Raw genomic sequence first — 16,665 nt, forward strand, 5'->3', positions numbered from 1 at the left:
TTTTTAAAACAGTTTTTTAGTACAATTTTTTTTTTAATTTGAAATTTTTGCATTAAAAAACTATTTTAGAACGAAAGTTGTTCCAAACGAAGCCTAAGTCGTTCGTGTGAAACAAATTGTTTATATTTGCAGAATGGTGTTGAGGACGAGAAAGCTCGAAAGAAGAGGGAAAAGCTGGAGAAAAAGGCTGCCAGAGGCAAGATTATTAAGACAAGGAATAGGTGACATGTAAGTTCATAATACTTGCTGTTTCTGAGTATCCGAAGCTTTCCAATTTCATGAACCGTTAAATTATCCCTCACTGTTTATCTTCATTTATGCCTATTTTCAACAATGAAATTTATGGTTCAGCCAACACTTTCAAAATTGGACCGAACTGAGTGATTCGATTAGCTCAACTGTGAATTGATTTTAGGAACGGTTGATTTGGTTCACCTGTCGCCCTAATCAATGGTGCTTAAAAATTTGGCAATTTAGGCTTTGTTTATGACTGATTTTTTCCTGCTTCTTGAATCAATTTTTTAGTACAAAAATTTTAATTTTTGTATTAGAAATCTGCTTTAAAAAGTAGTAAGAAAGTCATCCCAAACGAAGCCTTAATTGGCCGATTATAAGATGCCATGATCATGTTTGTATGAGGTTTGTGACGCACTAATTCCAATCTCAGTCTATTTAGTCAAGTGGTGAGATCAGTTTATGTTATTTTATATACTCAATTTTATTTTATTAAAATCTTAAAAGTTTCTCACTCTATAGCTCATTCTTTCTCTCTTTATTTATCTACTTATTTTTCTTAGTATTCTTAATATAGTTTGTTGTGATTTATGGACAATTTTAGATTCAACATAAATCTTATTATTAAATATATTTACATATATAGATTTTAATCAAAATTGACATCATTTATGAGATATTATTTAAGTTGTTTGATGATATTAAAATCTTAGTAAGAAAAAATTTAATGTCTATATATCTAATTATTCATGTGATATTTTAATCATATTTATATCTTTAATTATATTCATAAAATTTTAAATATTTGAGATCTAAAAAATGCTAAATATATAAAATAAGGTATAAAGTAAATGTTTAAGTAATCATCAATTAAATATTTTTATAATACTTTAATAAAATTAAGAAATCATTAGATAATTAATGTGCATGTTTATAAGCAAAATAATCAATTTTTAAGTTTGCTTGAACAGGCTAATTAAATTTAATTATATATATATATAGAGAGAGAGAGAGAGAGAGAATAATGAGGGCATATCTAATTGAAATATTTATTTTTCACTTTGAAACACTCATATCAAATAGAAATTCATCTTCAACCCATTATTAGCCTCCGTATATCCAAATCACATTATCTGTCTGATTACTGATTAATTGGACCGTGCACGCTCATCCTCATTTGAAACTGAGCTTCAAATAAATAAATAAATATATATATATATATATATAGAAAAAAAAAACGTATTTATTTTAATAATTGATATTAATAAACATTTGTTCCTCAGTTAGTTCTAAAAAGAAATCAATCGAATTCATATTAAGCCTCGCTACGCTAAGTCCCCATGCATGAGTACTAACATGCGTTGCAGACTCAGCCCCTCTCCGTCTCCTTCTCCATCTCCATCTCCGGCACCGCTCCTGTCGCCGCCGGAGATCCTTCTACCTCCTCTCCTCACCGCCACCGCCATCTTATCCTCCATAGCTCTAACACTCCTCATCATCAACTACCTTTTACGCACACTTCGTCCTGCTTCTGTTGACGAACCACCCCCGCCTCTACCTCCGCCGACGACCGTACTCTTTCCCGCCGTCGCCGATGCAGGAAAGAAGACCGTTGGCATTGGCTCTATTCCCGTTCTCGACTTTGCCAAAGAAGAAAAGCTTCGGCGGTTGAGCCATGGCGAGTGCTCTATTTGCCACTCGGCGTTGGAAGAAGGGCAAAGGTGCGTATTCTGCTCAGCGAGTGGTGCCGGCTTTGCATTCGCCTCAGTTGTTTTCTCCACCGTTGACTGGTTCCGGCGCTGCCTCCGGCGTCTGTGGCTACCTCGCCGGCGGGCGGGCACAATTTAGCATACCTTGTGAATGTTTTCTATTTGTCTCTCTATCTATATATGTATCCGATGTTCAGCTACTCTGTCACGATCAAAACTAAGAAGATTCGGTGGCTTCTCAGTTAATTTCTCGACTGGTTATGAACATTTTTCAATCGTCTTTTCAGAAAGATGGAACGCAAGAATCAGACTTTTGAATGCAAAAGTGTTTGTGCAGATCATTTATAACGGATCATTAGTAGGGTTTTCCCTAACGCATATAGTCGTTAGAATTTCGAAGACCAATATTGTCGATATGAATCATGGAAGGTAACTTGTTGTTATAGTATTGGGAAGTCCTTGATGTAGTTGCAAGCCAGCTTATTAAAGTGAAAGAGCTAAACTTCTTCGCATTATATGAAGATCTATTACACACATAAATAAGAGAAGAGCTGTAAAAGACATTATAATTTTTATGTGAAAAACTCTAAAGATATAAATCATGAAATAAGGTCTAGATGAAATAATTCTCTGGTATTTATCTTCGACTATATACGTTATCCTTTCTCATGAATGGGGAATGTATTTATATAATATAGTAGACTTCCAATACATAGAATGCATTTGTAGTGGAAGTTGGAGAGCTTTGTAGCATGAGAGTTATTTTTAAGAGGTAACTTGATGTTTATTCAACCTTACTCCTTTGAGGAGGGGACATTAGATACCATGCAAGAATTCCAATATAAATCCTAATGTTGATGTTGGGAGACAAAGTTTATGTCAACGGTATGCATTAGCCTAATGATCAATGATGGGCAATGACAATATTGGGCAATGCAGGTGATGATGTCAGTGAGCATTGGTGTAGCCAAATAATAATGGTTAGAGGTTCACAATTGGTTAATGGTGGTCAAATGACCATAATCAATATTGGTCAGAGAATCATATTCTGGCGATGGTGGCAAAGGACTATAGTTAGGGAGTCGTGATCGGAGGACTATAATCACGCGATGTTGGTCAGAAGACTGTAGTTGGGTGATGGTGTTTGGAAGATCATAGTTAGGTAATTATAGTTAGTGGATCACAGTCTAGTGAGTGTGGTCAAAAGATCAAAATTGGGCGACAATTGTAGGAAGATTGTAGTAACAACTATGGTTGGAGGACTGTAGTTAAACAATAATGCTCAGAGGACAGTAGTCGAGTTGTTCAAAGGATAGAAGTGTGTCAATTATGGTTGGAGGATCGTGGTTAGAAAATCGTAGTTGGACGATGGTGATTAGATGATCATAGTTGGGTTATAGTGTTCAAATGATTATAGTTAGAAGATAGTGGTTAGAGGATTTTTGTTGTGGGACAAGTTAGAGAAATGTAGTCGGGGGACAATGGTCTGTAATAGCGGTCAGACAATGGTCCAGCGGTTCTGCTTGGGAGGAACTGTGGGATTCCTTGGGCCTATAAGCTATATCTTGAATCACAAGCTAAAGTCAAAGCTTTTTCTCATATAAAAAGTGGGGGTCTATATATAGATTTTTAAGAGTTATATGCCGCATAAATATATCCATAATCTAAAACACTCCATCGAACCACATGTATCAATATTCTTGATCATAAAACTATTTTTAGCATCAAGTGTCTTAATTGGGATCATCAAAAGTCGGGCAATTGAAGTGATTAACTTTTTTGTCCTCCTCATAAGTGGATAGTTCAGATAATTTGTGTAATGGTCTAGAATCATCATCAAGTCGCAGATCTGCATTTATTTTTCTTATATCCACATTTGATGGTGAAATAGATGGGGATATTATCAGCAGAATTCAAGTTGGATGGTTGAAGTGGAGGAATGCATCAGGCTTGTTGTGTGATAGAAAAGTACCACTCAAATTTAAGAGAAAATTCTATAAGATGGTAGTGAGGCCTGCAATGCTTTATGGTGCTGAATGTTGGCGATTAAAAGAGAAGCATAATACTAAGTTAAGTGTGGCAGAGATGAGGATGCTCAGGTGGATGAGTGGCTTTATACTTAGAAATAGGATACAAAATGAGCATATACGTGAAAAGGTTGGAGTAGCTCCAGTAGAGGATAAGATTAGAGAGAGTCGCCTTAGATGGTTTGGTCACATAAAACGGCGGCCTTGCAATGACCCGGTTAGGAGAGTAGAGGTATTAGATTTGACTTATGTTAAGAAAGGTAGAGGCATACCTAAAAAGACTTGATTAGAAAATATTAGGAATGACCTTTCTTTAATAGATTTAAACGAGAATTTGACATTTAATAGGACACAATGGAGAAAAAAAGGATTCATGTAGCCAACTCCACGTAGTGGGATAAAGGCGTGATGTTGCTGTTGTTGTTGTATATCCATAAAAAATAATTTTTAACTATAATAATTATTAATCAATATAAATTAAATTAAATATTTTCTAAATAAAAATTTAATAAAAGCATAAAAAATTAATAAGCACTTATAAAAAATAATTTTAGTAACAATACTGATATATCATCAAAAAATTAACATGATCGGGCACGAATCTTAAGGCAAAATCAAGTTGGAAATTTTCGAAATTAAAATTGGGACCATCCGAACTCAGATTCTAGCAAACTTACATTCAAACTGAACATCTCAAAAATACGAACCCAATGCCACCAAATCCGACTCAATCCGAGCCCAAATGGGTTCAAATCAAAGACCCAAAGCGCTGTTTGAAGCTTTAAACCACAATTTGGATTACCAAACGGTTTCCAAACCGGACATGCTTATAGTCTAATCGAGCATCTCGACAGAACAAATCCAACAAGCCCAAGATCACGAAATTCCAATTTTACTATGACATTCAAATGTCCAGTAGACGGTCCACGATCAAGGGGATCAACATCGATCGTCCATTCAAACCACTCCCAATTTACCTTTAATCTTTCTCCTATTTATCAAAAATTTATAAATAGACCATCATTTCTCATAAGAAGAGGCTCAAGCAAAAGGAAAAGAAGTAAGAGAGAGATTGGAGATCGATCTTGCCTCCTCGACCACCGCCTGGAGTTTCATCAGACCACCATCTGACGCCGGAGTTCTACCTTACCAATTCCTGACGTCAGAGTTCTGCCAGACCACCATCTAACGCTGCAGTTCTGCCGGACCACCATCTAATGCTGGAGTTCTACCGGACCACCAACCAACACCAGAGTACCGCCAGACCACTGCCCGACATCGGAGTTCTGCCAAATCACCACATGACGCCAGAATTCTTTCAGACCACTGCTTGACGCCGAAGTTTTGCAGAACCACTAATGCATGGACTTCTACCCGGCCACCGCCCAATGCTGGAGTTCTGCATGACTACCACTTGACTCCAGAGTTCTGCCGGACCACCGCCTGACGCCGGAGTTTTGTCGGACCACCAACTGATGCCTAGACTTTCGTCGGACCATCACCTGATGTCGGAGTTCTGTCGGACCACCACCTGACGCCGGACTTCTCCAAAAAAATTAATACTTTTTTTTTTTGGAGCTGAGGATATTAGGGGTAGAGCCCTATTTTATTATCCATAAAAAAAATTACTTCAAAAGTAGTGTGTGATAGTTTCAGCTTGCAATTCCTTTCTAGTTGACGCAAGTAACAAAGTCACTAACTATATGAATAGCAGCGATGGCTTCATGGATGGCAACAGGTAAAGATGAAGGTAAATTTTAGTAACTATCCCATAGCAAAAGAAATAGCAGCGATGGCAACAAATACACGAAATATTCTTGACAATTATGACTGATCGTCGTCACCACCAGCCACCACTTGCTATCATTGATCGCCCGTGGTTGGACACTAGCACCACCAACCGACCTCCGCTAGCCAACTGCATCCCACAACCCAATGCCACCCACTGCCTACCACCGCCGACCGGCAGTCGCTCATCAGCACCCACCACCGCCATCGGCCGACCGTAGCCGACTACCATAGGCCTCAACCCACCACGGTCGGCCACACCACCACCAATATTGATCATCTACCATTACTATTTTTACATTTTGCATTACATTCATTTTACTTCAAATCAAATAAAAAATAATTTTATTAATTTCTTTTAGACTCAACCAAATAAATACAAATTATTCATTTTACACTATATTCAATTAACACTTCGCTATTAAAATTTTGGCACTCCTGAAAAAGACGATCGCCTTCCCCAACACAGAGTGAAACCCTGCTCTTCTCGAGAAATACGAATCAGCCATGGCGGCCTCCGGCGGAGAAATCAAGAAATCAGCAAGACTAGCGATGATGGAGCTCTCGAACATGCTCTCCGTTCCCATGGCCCTCAACGCCATCGTCCGCCTCAACGTCCCCGATGCCATCTGGCAATCCGGATCTAATTCCCCTCTCAGCGCAGCGGAAATCCTCGCACATCTCAACCTCTCCTCCTCCGCCTCCCCTTCTAACCTCCAACGCCTCCTCCGCCTCCTCTCCAGCCACAACGTCTTCGCCGAACACCACGATGGCGTCGATCGCCGCTACAGCCTCACCGAGATCGGACGAACCCTAGTCGCCGATGACGATGAGTCCAACGGAGGCGTATCGTACGCGCCGTACGTGCTGCAGCACCACCAGGACGCTCTGGTGCGGGCCTGGCCGTTGCTGCACGAGGCGGTCCTGGATCCCGACGGGCCGGAACCGTTCTCGCGGGCGAACGGCGGCGTCCCGGCCTATTCGTATTATGGAGGAGACGATGCGGCGAATGATTTGATGCGGAGAGCGATGTGGGGCGTTTCGGTCCCGTTCATGGAGGCTTTTCTTGGTGAGTACGGCGCGGCCGGGGGATTGGATGGGGTTGGGACGATCGTTGATGTTGGAGGGAGTTCGGGGGCGTGTCTTCAGATGATCATGCGAAGTGTACCTGGAATTAAGGCTGGAATTAACTTCGACTTGCCGGAGGTCGTCGCCGGAGCGCCGGCGTTTCATGGTGAGTTGCTGTAAATGTTTGTTCATTTGGCTGGTGCGCGATTGGTTTTTTGGACTTTTTCCTCAGATCTGAGGAAAGATATAGTCTGGCATTTCTCGCATTGTCTAATCGAAGAACATTTCTACTTATAATACACACTCTTATATTGCGATATATTTATCTAATATATAAATTTTTATATTCATTTATATAGCATTTTAATGTCTAAATTACATTCAACAAATGCATGAGAAGATGAATTTATTTTACATAAATTAATATTAAAATCTTTTAAGATTATATATATAGTGAAATTAAATATATAAATACATATGAATTTTGTGATATGCAAATTACCTTAGGGCATCTCTAATTGAACCCGAAATGAGCGTTTGCAGTGGCTGCGGAGCTCTAACCGAACTCCATATTCAGCGCCATTTTGTGCGAGGTGGACATTACGATGCCAATATTGGCGTCGCGCTGTTCACGTACGCCGTTTTTTTCTTTGTTTTTTCCGGTTGGAGAAAGAATGAGTATATTCTTTTTTTATATTAAAAATAGAGTTCGGTTGAAGATGAATTACTGTATTCTAGATTATTATTGTATTTTAGACTGTAAAATGAGATTTTTGGTTGGAGATGATCTTAACAAACTAAATCAACCAGGTAAAAGGATCTTTGGAGGATAAGGTTATATTCTCCAAGGTGATGAATTTAAGCCACATATTTTGTCCCTCATAAATCAATGTAAATAATAATTGCAGATGAATATAAATAAAAAATAGGTATTAATAAGAAATATTTGTGTTAAAGGGATATTAGTCTTTAATTGAATATTACATAATAAAAAAGAAATTTAGGTTATTTGGATATTCCTCCAATAAGATTAGGAACTTATAATAGGTTTAGTTGAAGAGAAATTGAATTGATTCAAAATCAAAATTTCAAATGCAGTTCAACTCAACATATAAATACTTTCAAGATAAGCCATCTTGACTTTTAGAAGGATTAAATTTTGAGCTCAATTTGTATTTAACATAAAATTAAATTTTGACGAATAATAGAACTAAAAAACCATATCATGATATTATGTATTTTATATAAATACTCAAGCGTATCATATTTCAAGATGTCAAGCTAACGAAAAATTATTCTATGCGGACGCCAAAAGTCATCTGGAGGTCAACCAGAACGTGCCATGTCATCCCTTTGTTGTGTACCGTGGCTCTGCACGCCTTTGCTGCACCGCGAACTCCTGAAACATGGAAACGGTATCTAAATACATCTTAATTTATTGGTTGCGCTATTTTCAGGTGTAACGCATGTGGGCGGGGATATGTTCAAGTCCATCCCAAACGGTGACGCCATCTTCATGAAGGTAAGACACATTTCATGCAAGTAATCAATCATATGGACATATTTAGCTATTCCAGTAAAAAAACAAAGGGGCTGTATGGCTGCATGATTTGGCCAACAAGATGTAGGATTCATTTGTGATAACTTTCTTATTGTTTTTTAAAATAGTTTTCTAGTATAAAAATTTTTTGTACTAAAAAACTGTTTTAAAAAGCTGTAAGAAAGCTGTCCAAAATGAAACCTTAGTCAGGATTTAGCTTATATTTTTCCAAGTTTAGTAAATCCAGGGGAAGAAAGATTTGAGGGATTTACACCAGTTCTCTTCATATAAATCCTAATTCTTGAAAATATATATATGATATATTAGGATTTAACTAAATTTAATTTCTATTTTGTCAAAATTTTCAAGATTTTTGACTTCCACAATTTCCTTGGGGGCAAAATTTAAGCATTTTAGCTAAAATCCTACCAAACAAAGTTTTAGAAACTTTAAATCCTATGTTTTGAAGGATCCTGTTTCAGCTCCTATATTGTTTTAATGCTGCATTTCTTCGATCCCAACATTTCAGAAGCTTTGATGAGTTTAATAATTTATCCTCTTACAAAATCATAAATTCTGAAACAAAATACCAATACAACCTATTTGTATTTAGCGAAATTTAACATTTGTCGTATCAAATAATTGTCAAATTTTACTTCTCTCATAATTTACTTAATCATACCTGTAGCAAACAACTCCCTTATATCTGGCAAACATTCCCTATAAATCTCTTATGTTGCCTGAAGAATTCTGTATGAATATTCACTTAACCTTGTTATGAAACCAAAATACAACAACATCAACCCTTTATCCCACTATGTGGGGTCGGCTACATGAATCCTTCTTCACCATCGTATCCTGTTAAAAATCAAATTCTCACTTAAATCTAATAAAGAAAGATCATTTCTAATATTTTCTAACCAAGTCTTTCTAGGTCTACCTCTACCTTTCTTAACATAAGACAAATCTAAAACCTCAACTTTCCTAACTGAGTCGTCGGAAGGCCTCCATTTAATGTGACCAAACCATCTAAGACGACTCTCTCTAATCTCATCTTCCACTGTAGCTACTCCAACATTTTCACGTATATGCGCACTTCGTATCCATCTCTAAGGGTAATGGCCAACATTCAGCACCATAAAGCATTGCAGGTCTCACCACCATCTTATAGAATTTTCCCTTAAGTTTGAAACCAAAATGAAAAAAATGCAGTGGGTGTTGACGACATGGACTGATGAAGAGTGCCAGTTGATATTGAAGAACTGCTATAATGCTCTGCCAGTCGATGGGAAGGTGATTGCGTGCGAGCCAGTGGTGCCAGAGAGGACTGACAGCAGCCAGAGAACTCGAGCCCTGCTTGAAGGCGATATCTTTGTGATGACCATTTATCGTTCTCAGGGTAAGGAGCGCACAGAGGAGGAATTCAAGCAGCTCGGCCTCGCTGCTGGCTTTCCCAGCTTTAGAGCCCTTTATCTTGACCATTTCTATACTGTTCTAGAGTTCCAGAAGTAATAGCTCGCCATATCAGAAACGATAAGCTCGACAAGCTTCAGATTATTATGTGCTTTTCATGTTATAATAAGATGGAGTAATCGCTTTTGTATTGGTTGCATTGCTATTGTTCTTTTTCCTTTTTTTTTTTTGCCCATGCATATTTTGTTGGCATTTTGATATATATTCTTTTTTTTGTGATTTATATGAATATCAAAAGAGAATAATGCAATTAGAAATGCTGACCTAGTGAAAATGTGCATAACTCATATAGTAATACTTTATCAAATGCAGAAAAATTATTCTGTGCGGATTGCGGACGGCATCTAGAGACTAACTAGAATGCGTCACATCACTTCTTTGCTCGGTCTCCGGACCGTCTAATGTACGCACAGAATAATTTCTACATATGGAGAGGCAATTTTGTTTTGTTTTTAATTCTTTTTTAACTATGCCCTAATATTTTTATTTGGTCTGTAAGACTTGAAATAATTGCTCAGAAATACCTTATTTTCGTCTGTTGAATATCAGCAACCGTGCAAATGGTATAGAAACTTTATAGATAATGCTAATTGTGCATTGCAGTTATTATTTGAATGCCAAATTTTATGTAATCAATTTAATGACTTTGTTTATTGTTGTTCAGATTTCGATATGATTTTACGTCAAATATTTATTTAAACGTAAGCCAATCTGAAATCATGAATTATGAATAATCTTACAGAGAAAATTAAGACTTTATTTTTAGACATCTTTCTTATTACTTTCTACAATATTTTTTATTATAAAAATTTTTATATTAAAAAATTATTTTAAAAAATAATAAAAAAGTCAAATAAATTTATAAATTGGACTGCTTGATTAGCTGGCGAAGTCTATATTAATCACAGCAATTTCACAACGAAATCATTTCAATAGAACTGCTATTACTTAATGAAAGAATAATAAAAATACTTTTAAAATTCCAAACAATCTCTCACATCTATATCAAACAAACCATTCTAAGGTAATTATATCACAAATAATGGTGGGTTAAGCAAGTTCTTAAAACAGTAAACAGTCATTTATCAACCAGGTCGCATATTTTGCCTCATTTTTATTATGAGCCGATTCTAATGCAAGATTGGCACAGCTTCACTCTGAACTTGAAAGTGTATAACTATCATGCCAAGGAGTGATTATTACGTGCGGAGGCCGAACACAGAAAACCATTTGAATTTGTCTATGTGAACATTAAAAGCACAATGATGAACAAAAAAGTACAGTTTGCTGAGCTTTTATTGTTCACAGAGACAAACCGGACGGTTATTTATGTCTGATCTCTGTGAACAGTAAAAGCACAATGATGAACAGAAAAAACGCAGTTTGTTGAGCTTTTATTGTTCGCAGAGATAAACCGGACGATTATTTGTGTCCAGTCTCTACACGTAATAATTCATCGCCCAGAAGGCTTCGATTTAGTACGCATCAGTTCAATAAGATTGCTGAAAATGAACACAACATATAACAAATTTGGACATATGTCAATGTTATGTCGCAAAACATAAAGCAAAAGAATTCATTTCTTTCATTAATTGCCCTCTTCTGTAATGTCAACCAGTAGAAAAAAAAAAAAAGCTACAGTGTTCTCTCATCGTACACAGGAAACATTAAAATGTTTTATAATATTATGGACAATGAACAAAGAGGCAAATAAAAAATGGCGGACAAACTAATAGATACACAGCCCAGAGAGAGGAACTGGCCAACACTTCCAGTAGACAAAAATCTCAACACCTCCCAAAAAAACCTTATTTTTTTTGCTTCTTTACCTCATTTTTTAATGAACCTTTTAAAATCGGTTTCTAAGAATTTATATTACAGTATGGAATAAGCTCGAATCACCTCAATAATCGGAGCACGGCAAAGAGGGCATTTTCCTCCAGTTCGAACTAGCTCATTGGCGCATTTGGAACAGGTGCACATGTGCCCGCATCTGCTAACAGAAAGCAAACAGTAATTTTCACGTATAAAATAAGAGGTATCCACCCGCTGCCACCCTTGAAAGGGCGCTTGGCGGCGTGACTAATCCACGCATGACCTAGAAGGGCACCCACCCCAGAAACCTCCTGGCCCGCACTTGATTGGGCCCCTACTTAAGAGGCACTACCGCTCGAGAGGAATCGAGCACAAGTTGGGGGTGGGTTCCCAACCGTACTCGCCAACCAACCAAGCTAAGCAACGGTGGGTATATCTTGCATTTTTTATCAGATACTTTCTATTTTAATGATTTGTCTAAGGACATAATCTATTTACTACCTTTTTTATGTCAAATATCATTGAGAAGAAAAATTCAAAGAAAAGGGTGAGAACAGGAAACCTGTACAAAAGCGAGTCGATGTGAACATCACAGCAAATGCAGCACGTCCCATTCTTTACATTAGTCCACTTGGATCCATCAGCCGACCAATCTTCACACAAACCTGATGAAAACAAGTTATCCTCTCCACCAAAACATTTAGGGTAGAATAAATTTTGATGCATGAGAAAGTGATTCAGCTCCATAGGAAGAGTACAGAGAACTATTTTTTGTACAGCATGATGCACAAATCCCACATGCCATAGAATGCCTAATTTTATTTTATTTTTTAAATGTCTTTTAACTTTCCATAATATCATATTATTGAATAATACAAATGTAAAATTTCTACATCATAACTGCCTAATCTTTTAACTCAAGAGACTTGAGGTGATATCAATATTCAGGGATGCTAAAATACCCAAAACTCAAAACTTGCTTGATTTTTAAGTCCAAATGAAATTGACTCAAAATCAGCACTCAACAACTTTCATTCAACCATTAAGGTGTGTACTAGGGTTTTCAGGACGGATTTGCACCCAACCCAAAACTGACTCACCCTTGACCGATCCAACCCGAACCTGACCCGATTATGCAAACAGGTCATAAATATGAACCCGAATAGGTGAGGTTGGCAAGGTCAAACGTGGGTCGCGGGGGAGAGCGCTCGTGTGAGAGCAACACAAGCGCGGCAACAAGGCACGGGGGCAAGGCTGCCAGCGCAACATGGTGCGATGCAATGCAGTGTGGTGAGGGCGAAACGCGCAGGTGCATGCGGGATGCACTAGTCAGCCAGCAAGACGTGGTGCGGGCAACCGGGCAGAACGTGCGGGCGAGTTGCATGTCATTTTCAGGTTAGCGGGTTAACCCAAACATAACCCAATTTTTCAAACGTCTCGAAAATTAGAAGTTGAACCCGACCTGATTCCATTTCGGGTTTTCGGGTCATGTCATAAATTGACACCCCCAATGTGTACCACACTCAAGTCTTATTGCAAGAGGGGAAAAGGGAATGAATGTTTCATTTAAAAAAAAAGAATGGAATAGAATAATTGTTAGAAAAATAGAACATAGAAATAAATGCAGCTTTTAAAAATTTAAGAATAAAGTAAACGAGGCTTATGAAAGTGGAGATAGTAAAAGTTACTTGAGGCCTATGATGTATCAACACTTCTCCTCAAAGAGGAATATAGGATCCGACACGTATCGGATACGAAATGTACGACACAACTCCAATAGGTGTCGAACACGACAAAGATATGTTCGATTAAAAAAATATTAAAAATAAATTGGACACGCACATCCAACACACGTGTCTTAAATCTTTTATAAAAAAAAATAATCAATACAATTTCTTGTTTTCCAAATTTTTATTTATTACAAAAATGTAAACTATGGGAAATGCTTAGGAGATAAGGAATTTCTTGGCTTACTAAACTTTTTAATATTGTTTTGAAGACTAAAAAGATGTCAGGTGAGTGGAGAATGAGTGTGTTAATTCCTATTTTTAAGCATAAAGTTGATGCACAAGGTTGTGTCAATTATAGAGGAATTAAGTTAATGTGTCATACTTCAAAACTATGGGAGTGAGTTATGGAGCATAGGTTGCGGCATGATACTAATGTTTCTCAAAATCAATTTGGATTCATGTCGGGTAGGTCTACTATGGAAGTTATACATTTTTTGAGAGGTTTGATGAAAAAATATAGAGAGAATAGGGAGGATCTACATATGATATTTATTGATTTAGAGAAAGCATATGATAAAGTTCCAAAGAAGTGCTATGGAGAGTTCTTGAAAAGAAAGGAGTTAATAACGCTTATATTCAAATCATTAAAGATATGTATGCAGGAGCTATTACTTGTGTTCAAACACAAGGTGGTTTGACCAAGTATTTTCCTATTTTGGTTGGATTACATCAAGGATCATCCTTAAGTCCATATCTTTTTGCTATAGTCATGGATGTCCTCACTAGACATTTGCAAGAGGATGTACCTTGGTGTATGCTTTTCGCTGATGACATTATTCTTGTTGATAAAACTAGAGAGGGAGTTGAAGGTAAACTTGAATTATTGAGGTCAACCTTAGAGTCTAAAAGTTTTTGCTTGAGATGATCTAAAACTAAATATATTGAATGTAATTTTAGTAGTAATAGACCTAGTGAGGAGATTGTGACTTTGGGTGATCAAGTCACTAATAAGAGCACATGTTTTAGATACATTGGCTCTATTGTTCAGAGTGATGGTGAAATAGATGGGGATATTATTAGCAGAATTCAAGTTGGACGGTTGAAGTAGAGGAATGCATCGGGCTTGTTGTGTGATAGAAAAGGCCCCCCTCAAACTTAAGGGAAAATTCTATAAGATGGTGGTGAGACCAGCAATGCTTTATGGTGCCGAATGTTGGCCATTAAAAAAGAAGCATAATATTAAGTTAAGTGTTGCAGAGATGAGGATATGCTCAGGTGGATGAGTGGTCTTACCCATAGAGATAGGATACAAAATGAGCATATACATGAAAAGGTTGGAGTAGCTCCAGTGGAAGATAAGATTAGAGAGAGTCGCCTTAGATGGTTTGGTCACATAAAACGGCAGCCTTACGATAACCCGGTTAGGAAAATAGAGGTATTAGATTTTATGTTAAGAAAGGTAGAGGTAGGCTTAAAAAGACTTGGTTAGAAAATATTAGAAATGATATTTTTCATTAGATTTAAACGAGAATTGGACTTTTAACAGGACACAATGGAGAAAAAGGATTCATGTAGCCGACCCCACGTAGTGGGACAAAGGCTTGATGTTGTTGTTGTTTTACAAAAATGTAAGCTATCTTCTCCACAACCCCAAATTAAATGTCTGCACTCATTCCATCATTCCACGAACATTTCCATTTTTTTTTATTTACATTTTTATTTATTTTTTTCATTTTTATTATTTCCATTTCATTTCTCTCGTGGGCCGCAGCTAGGGTTTCAATACAATACCCACTATCATCTCAAAATTGACGCTGACGCCGCACAACATCAACGTTTCAAAACCATCAAAACATTGAAATCTAACATTGTCTTGACATTGACGCTCAACACCATCAATTTCTACACCCACAATTATGCATTCGTGTTGTCTCAATATTTCATCTTTGTCCAACATCGTCTCAAATCGACAGCCAACGCCATCTTAACATCTCAACATTGACGTTCGATGTTGATTGCACAACAATAATGCCCAACTCTCAACAGCACTGTCGTCTCCCCTCTCGATGTCTAACATATGCATCGACGCTCGACTCTGGATACCCGAATACTTATCATTTTAAGCACAAATGTTATTTAAATGATTTATTATTTCTCAATTATATTTAATATCATGCGTATTCAATTTCTATACATTGTGCGTAAGATATGAATATTATAACATTGTGTCCAACCAATATCCATGTTCTATATTTTCAATAATTAAGTGTCACATGTTCATATTGTGTCGTATTCGTGTCCATTTCTATGCATTATAGCTTGAGCTTATTTAATTTGAGCTTTCTCAATAAAAATAAAAAGCGGACAGCAACCATAACTAAGACACAGAAGAGATAAGCAGTTTCGAGTTTTTCAAGAAAAATGGGGAAGTTGACTACAGTCATGATTAAGATTGAGGGGATAACAATATGGAGGAGATAAATAAGGTCGATGTGAGAATGCTTGGCCAACTCTTGTGATAAATCTCTACACAGACGAGCATATAAATAAACTCACTTACAAAAGGTCAAATATCATACAAACGTTAAATAATATGTGAAAAGCTCCTTACATATATGAAATCTAAACGAAATATTAATGTTGATTGAGACAATGCCAATGACAATGCACCGCATACACTCTCCCAGATTTTGAAAATTCATCTATGGTGAATGGAACTCTTGAATTATTGAAGCAGATCAGATGAAATTTGTTAAAGTTCCTTATGTGCCAACCACCAACTCTCATGAGATGATAAACCCTTAAAACGAACAAGAAACTGTTGGAGTCCATTATCTACGATAGAAACGATCTGGTCATCCAAAGATATGAACGAGAACAAGAAGGATAAGTCAACAAAGATATTGGTGATGATGATGCGTCCATAGAATCCACCTATATGATAGTAGGCAAACTATAACCAGAAGCATTATTGATGTAACTGGTAGCATTTCCATGTCACAAAGTCAAGTCTATCACACTAAATACTATAAAGATTCCAACATTCATTGGAATATTAGGCTCGTGAGCATTATCATTTCTTTTTCTACCAATCTTATATGCTTCAACCCATCTAGTAGTCAGCTTCTTAAAAGTTCAAGTAGAAAATCTCTTTGGGCTCATTCTCACTAATACCATCTCCCTCATTAAATTCAACAAACCTCTCATGTGAATCAACACTTAATTTATATTTTCCCTAATTAATGATCAAATTTTGTTGAATTTCCTAGTAAAGATCATAC

At 36.9% G+C, this 16,665-nt stretch overlaps 3 protein-coding genes across 5 annotated transcripts in view; 2 read left to right on the forward strand and 1 right to left on the reverse strand.

Annotated features, from left to right (window-relative positions):
* Nucleotides 1-680, forward strand: part of LOC110097924 (transmembrane protein 208 homolog) — a 50,779-nt gene extending 50,099 nt beyond the window's left edge. For all 3 annotated transcript variants that reach the window (XM_028701452.1, XM_020824586.2, XM_020824585.2), the window contains one exon: nt 133-680. In XM_028701452.1, coding sequence (XP_028557285.1) covers nt 133-225 — 93 coding nt within the window. In that variant the 3' untranslated portion in view covers nt 226-680. The remainder of the gene's footprint in view (nt 1-132) is intronic.
* Nucleotides 681-6,161: 5,481 nt separating this feature from the next.
* Nucleotides 6,162-10,012, forward strand: LOC110097937 (caffeic acid 3-O-methyltransferase). Its single transcript, XM_020824605.2, has 3 exons — nt 6,162-6,992; nt 8,284-8,348; nt 9,579-10,012. The coding sequence occupies exons 1-3, from the start codon at nt 6,266-6,268 to the stop codon at nt 9,876-9,878; spliced, it is 1,092 nt and encodes a 363-aa protein (XP_020680264.1). The 5' UTR covers nt 6,162-6,265; the 3' UTR covers nt 9,879-10,012.
* Nucleotides 10,013-11,401: 1,389 nt separating this feature from the next.
* The window catches only part of LOC110097917, a 39,446-nt gene continuing 34,182 nt past the window's right edge, over nt 11,402-16,665 (reverse strand). The window contains exons 6-7 of the mRNA XM_020824571.2: nt 12,217-12,319; nt 11,402-11,832 (exon numbers count right to left, since the gene is read on the reverse strand). Coding sequence (XP_020680230.1) covers nt 11,715-11,832; nt 12,217-12,319 — 221 coding nt within the window. The 3' untranslated portion in view covers nt 11,402-11,714. The remainder of the gene's footprint in view (nt 11,833-12,216; nt 12,320-16,665) is intronic.

This window comes from Dendrobium catenatum, unplaced genomic scaffold (genome assembly GCF_001605985.2).
Source record: "Dendrobium catenatum unplaced genomic scaffold, ASM160598v2 fragScaff_scaffold_1720, whole genome shotgun sequence".
Lineage (NCBI taxonomy): Eukaryota > Viridiplantae > Streptophyta > Magnoliopsida > Asparagales > Orchidaceae > Dendrobium > Dendrobium catenatum.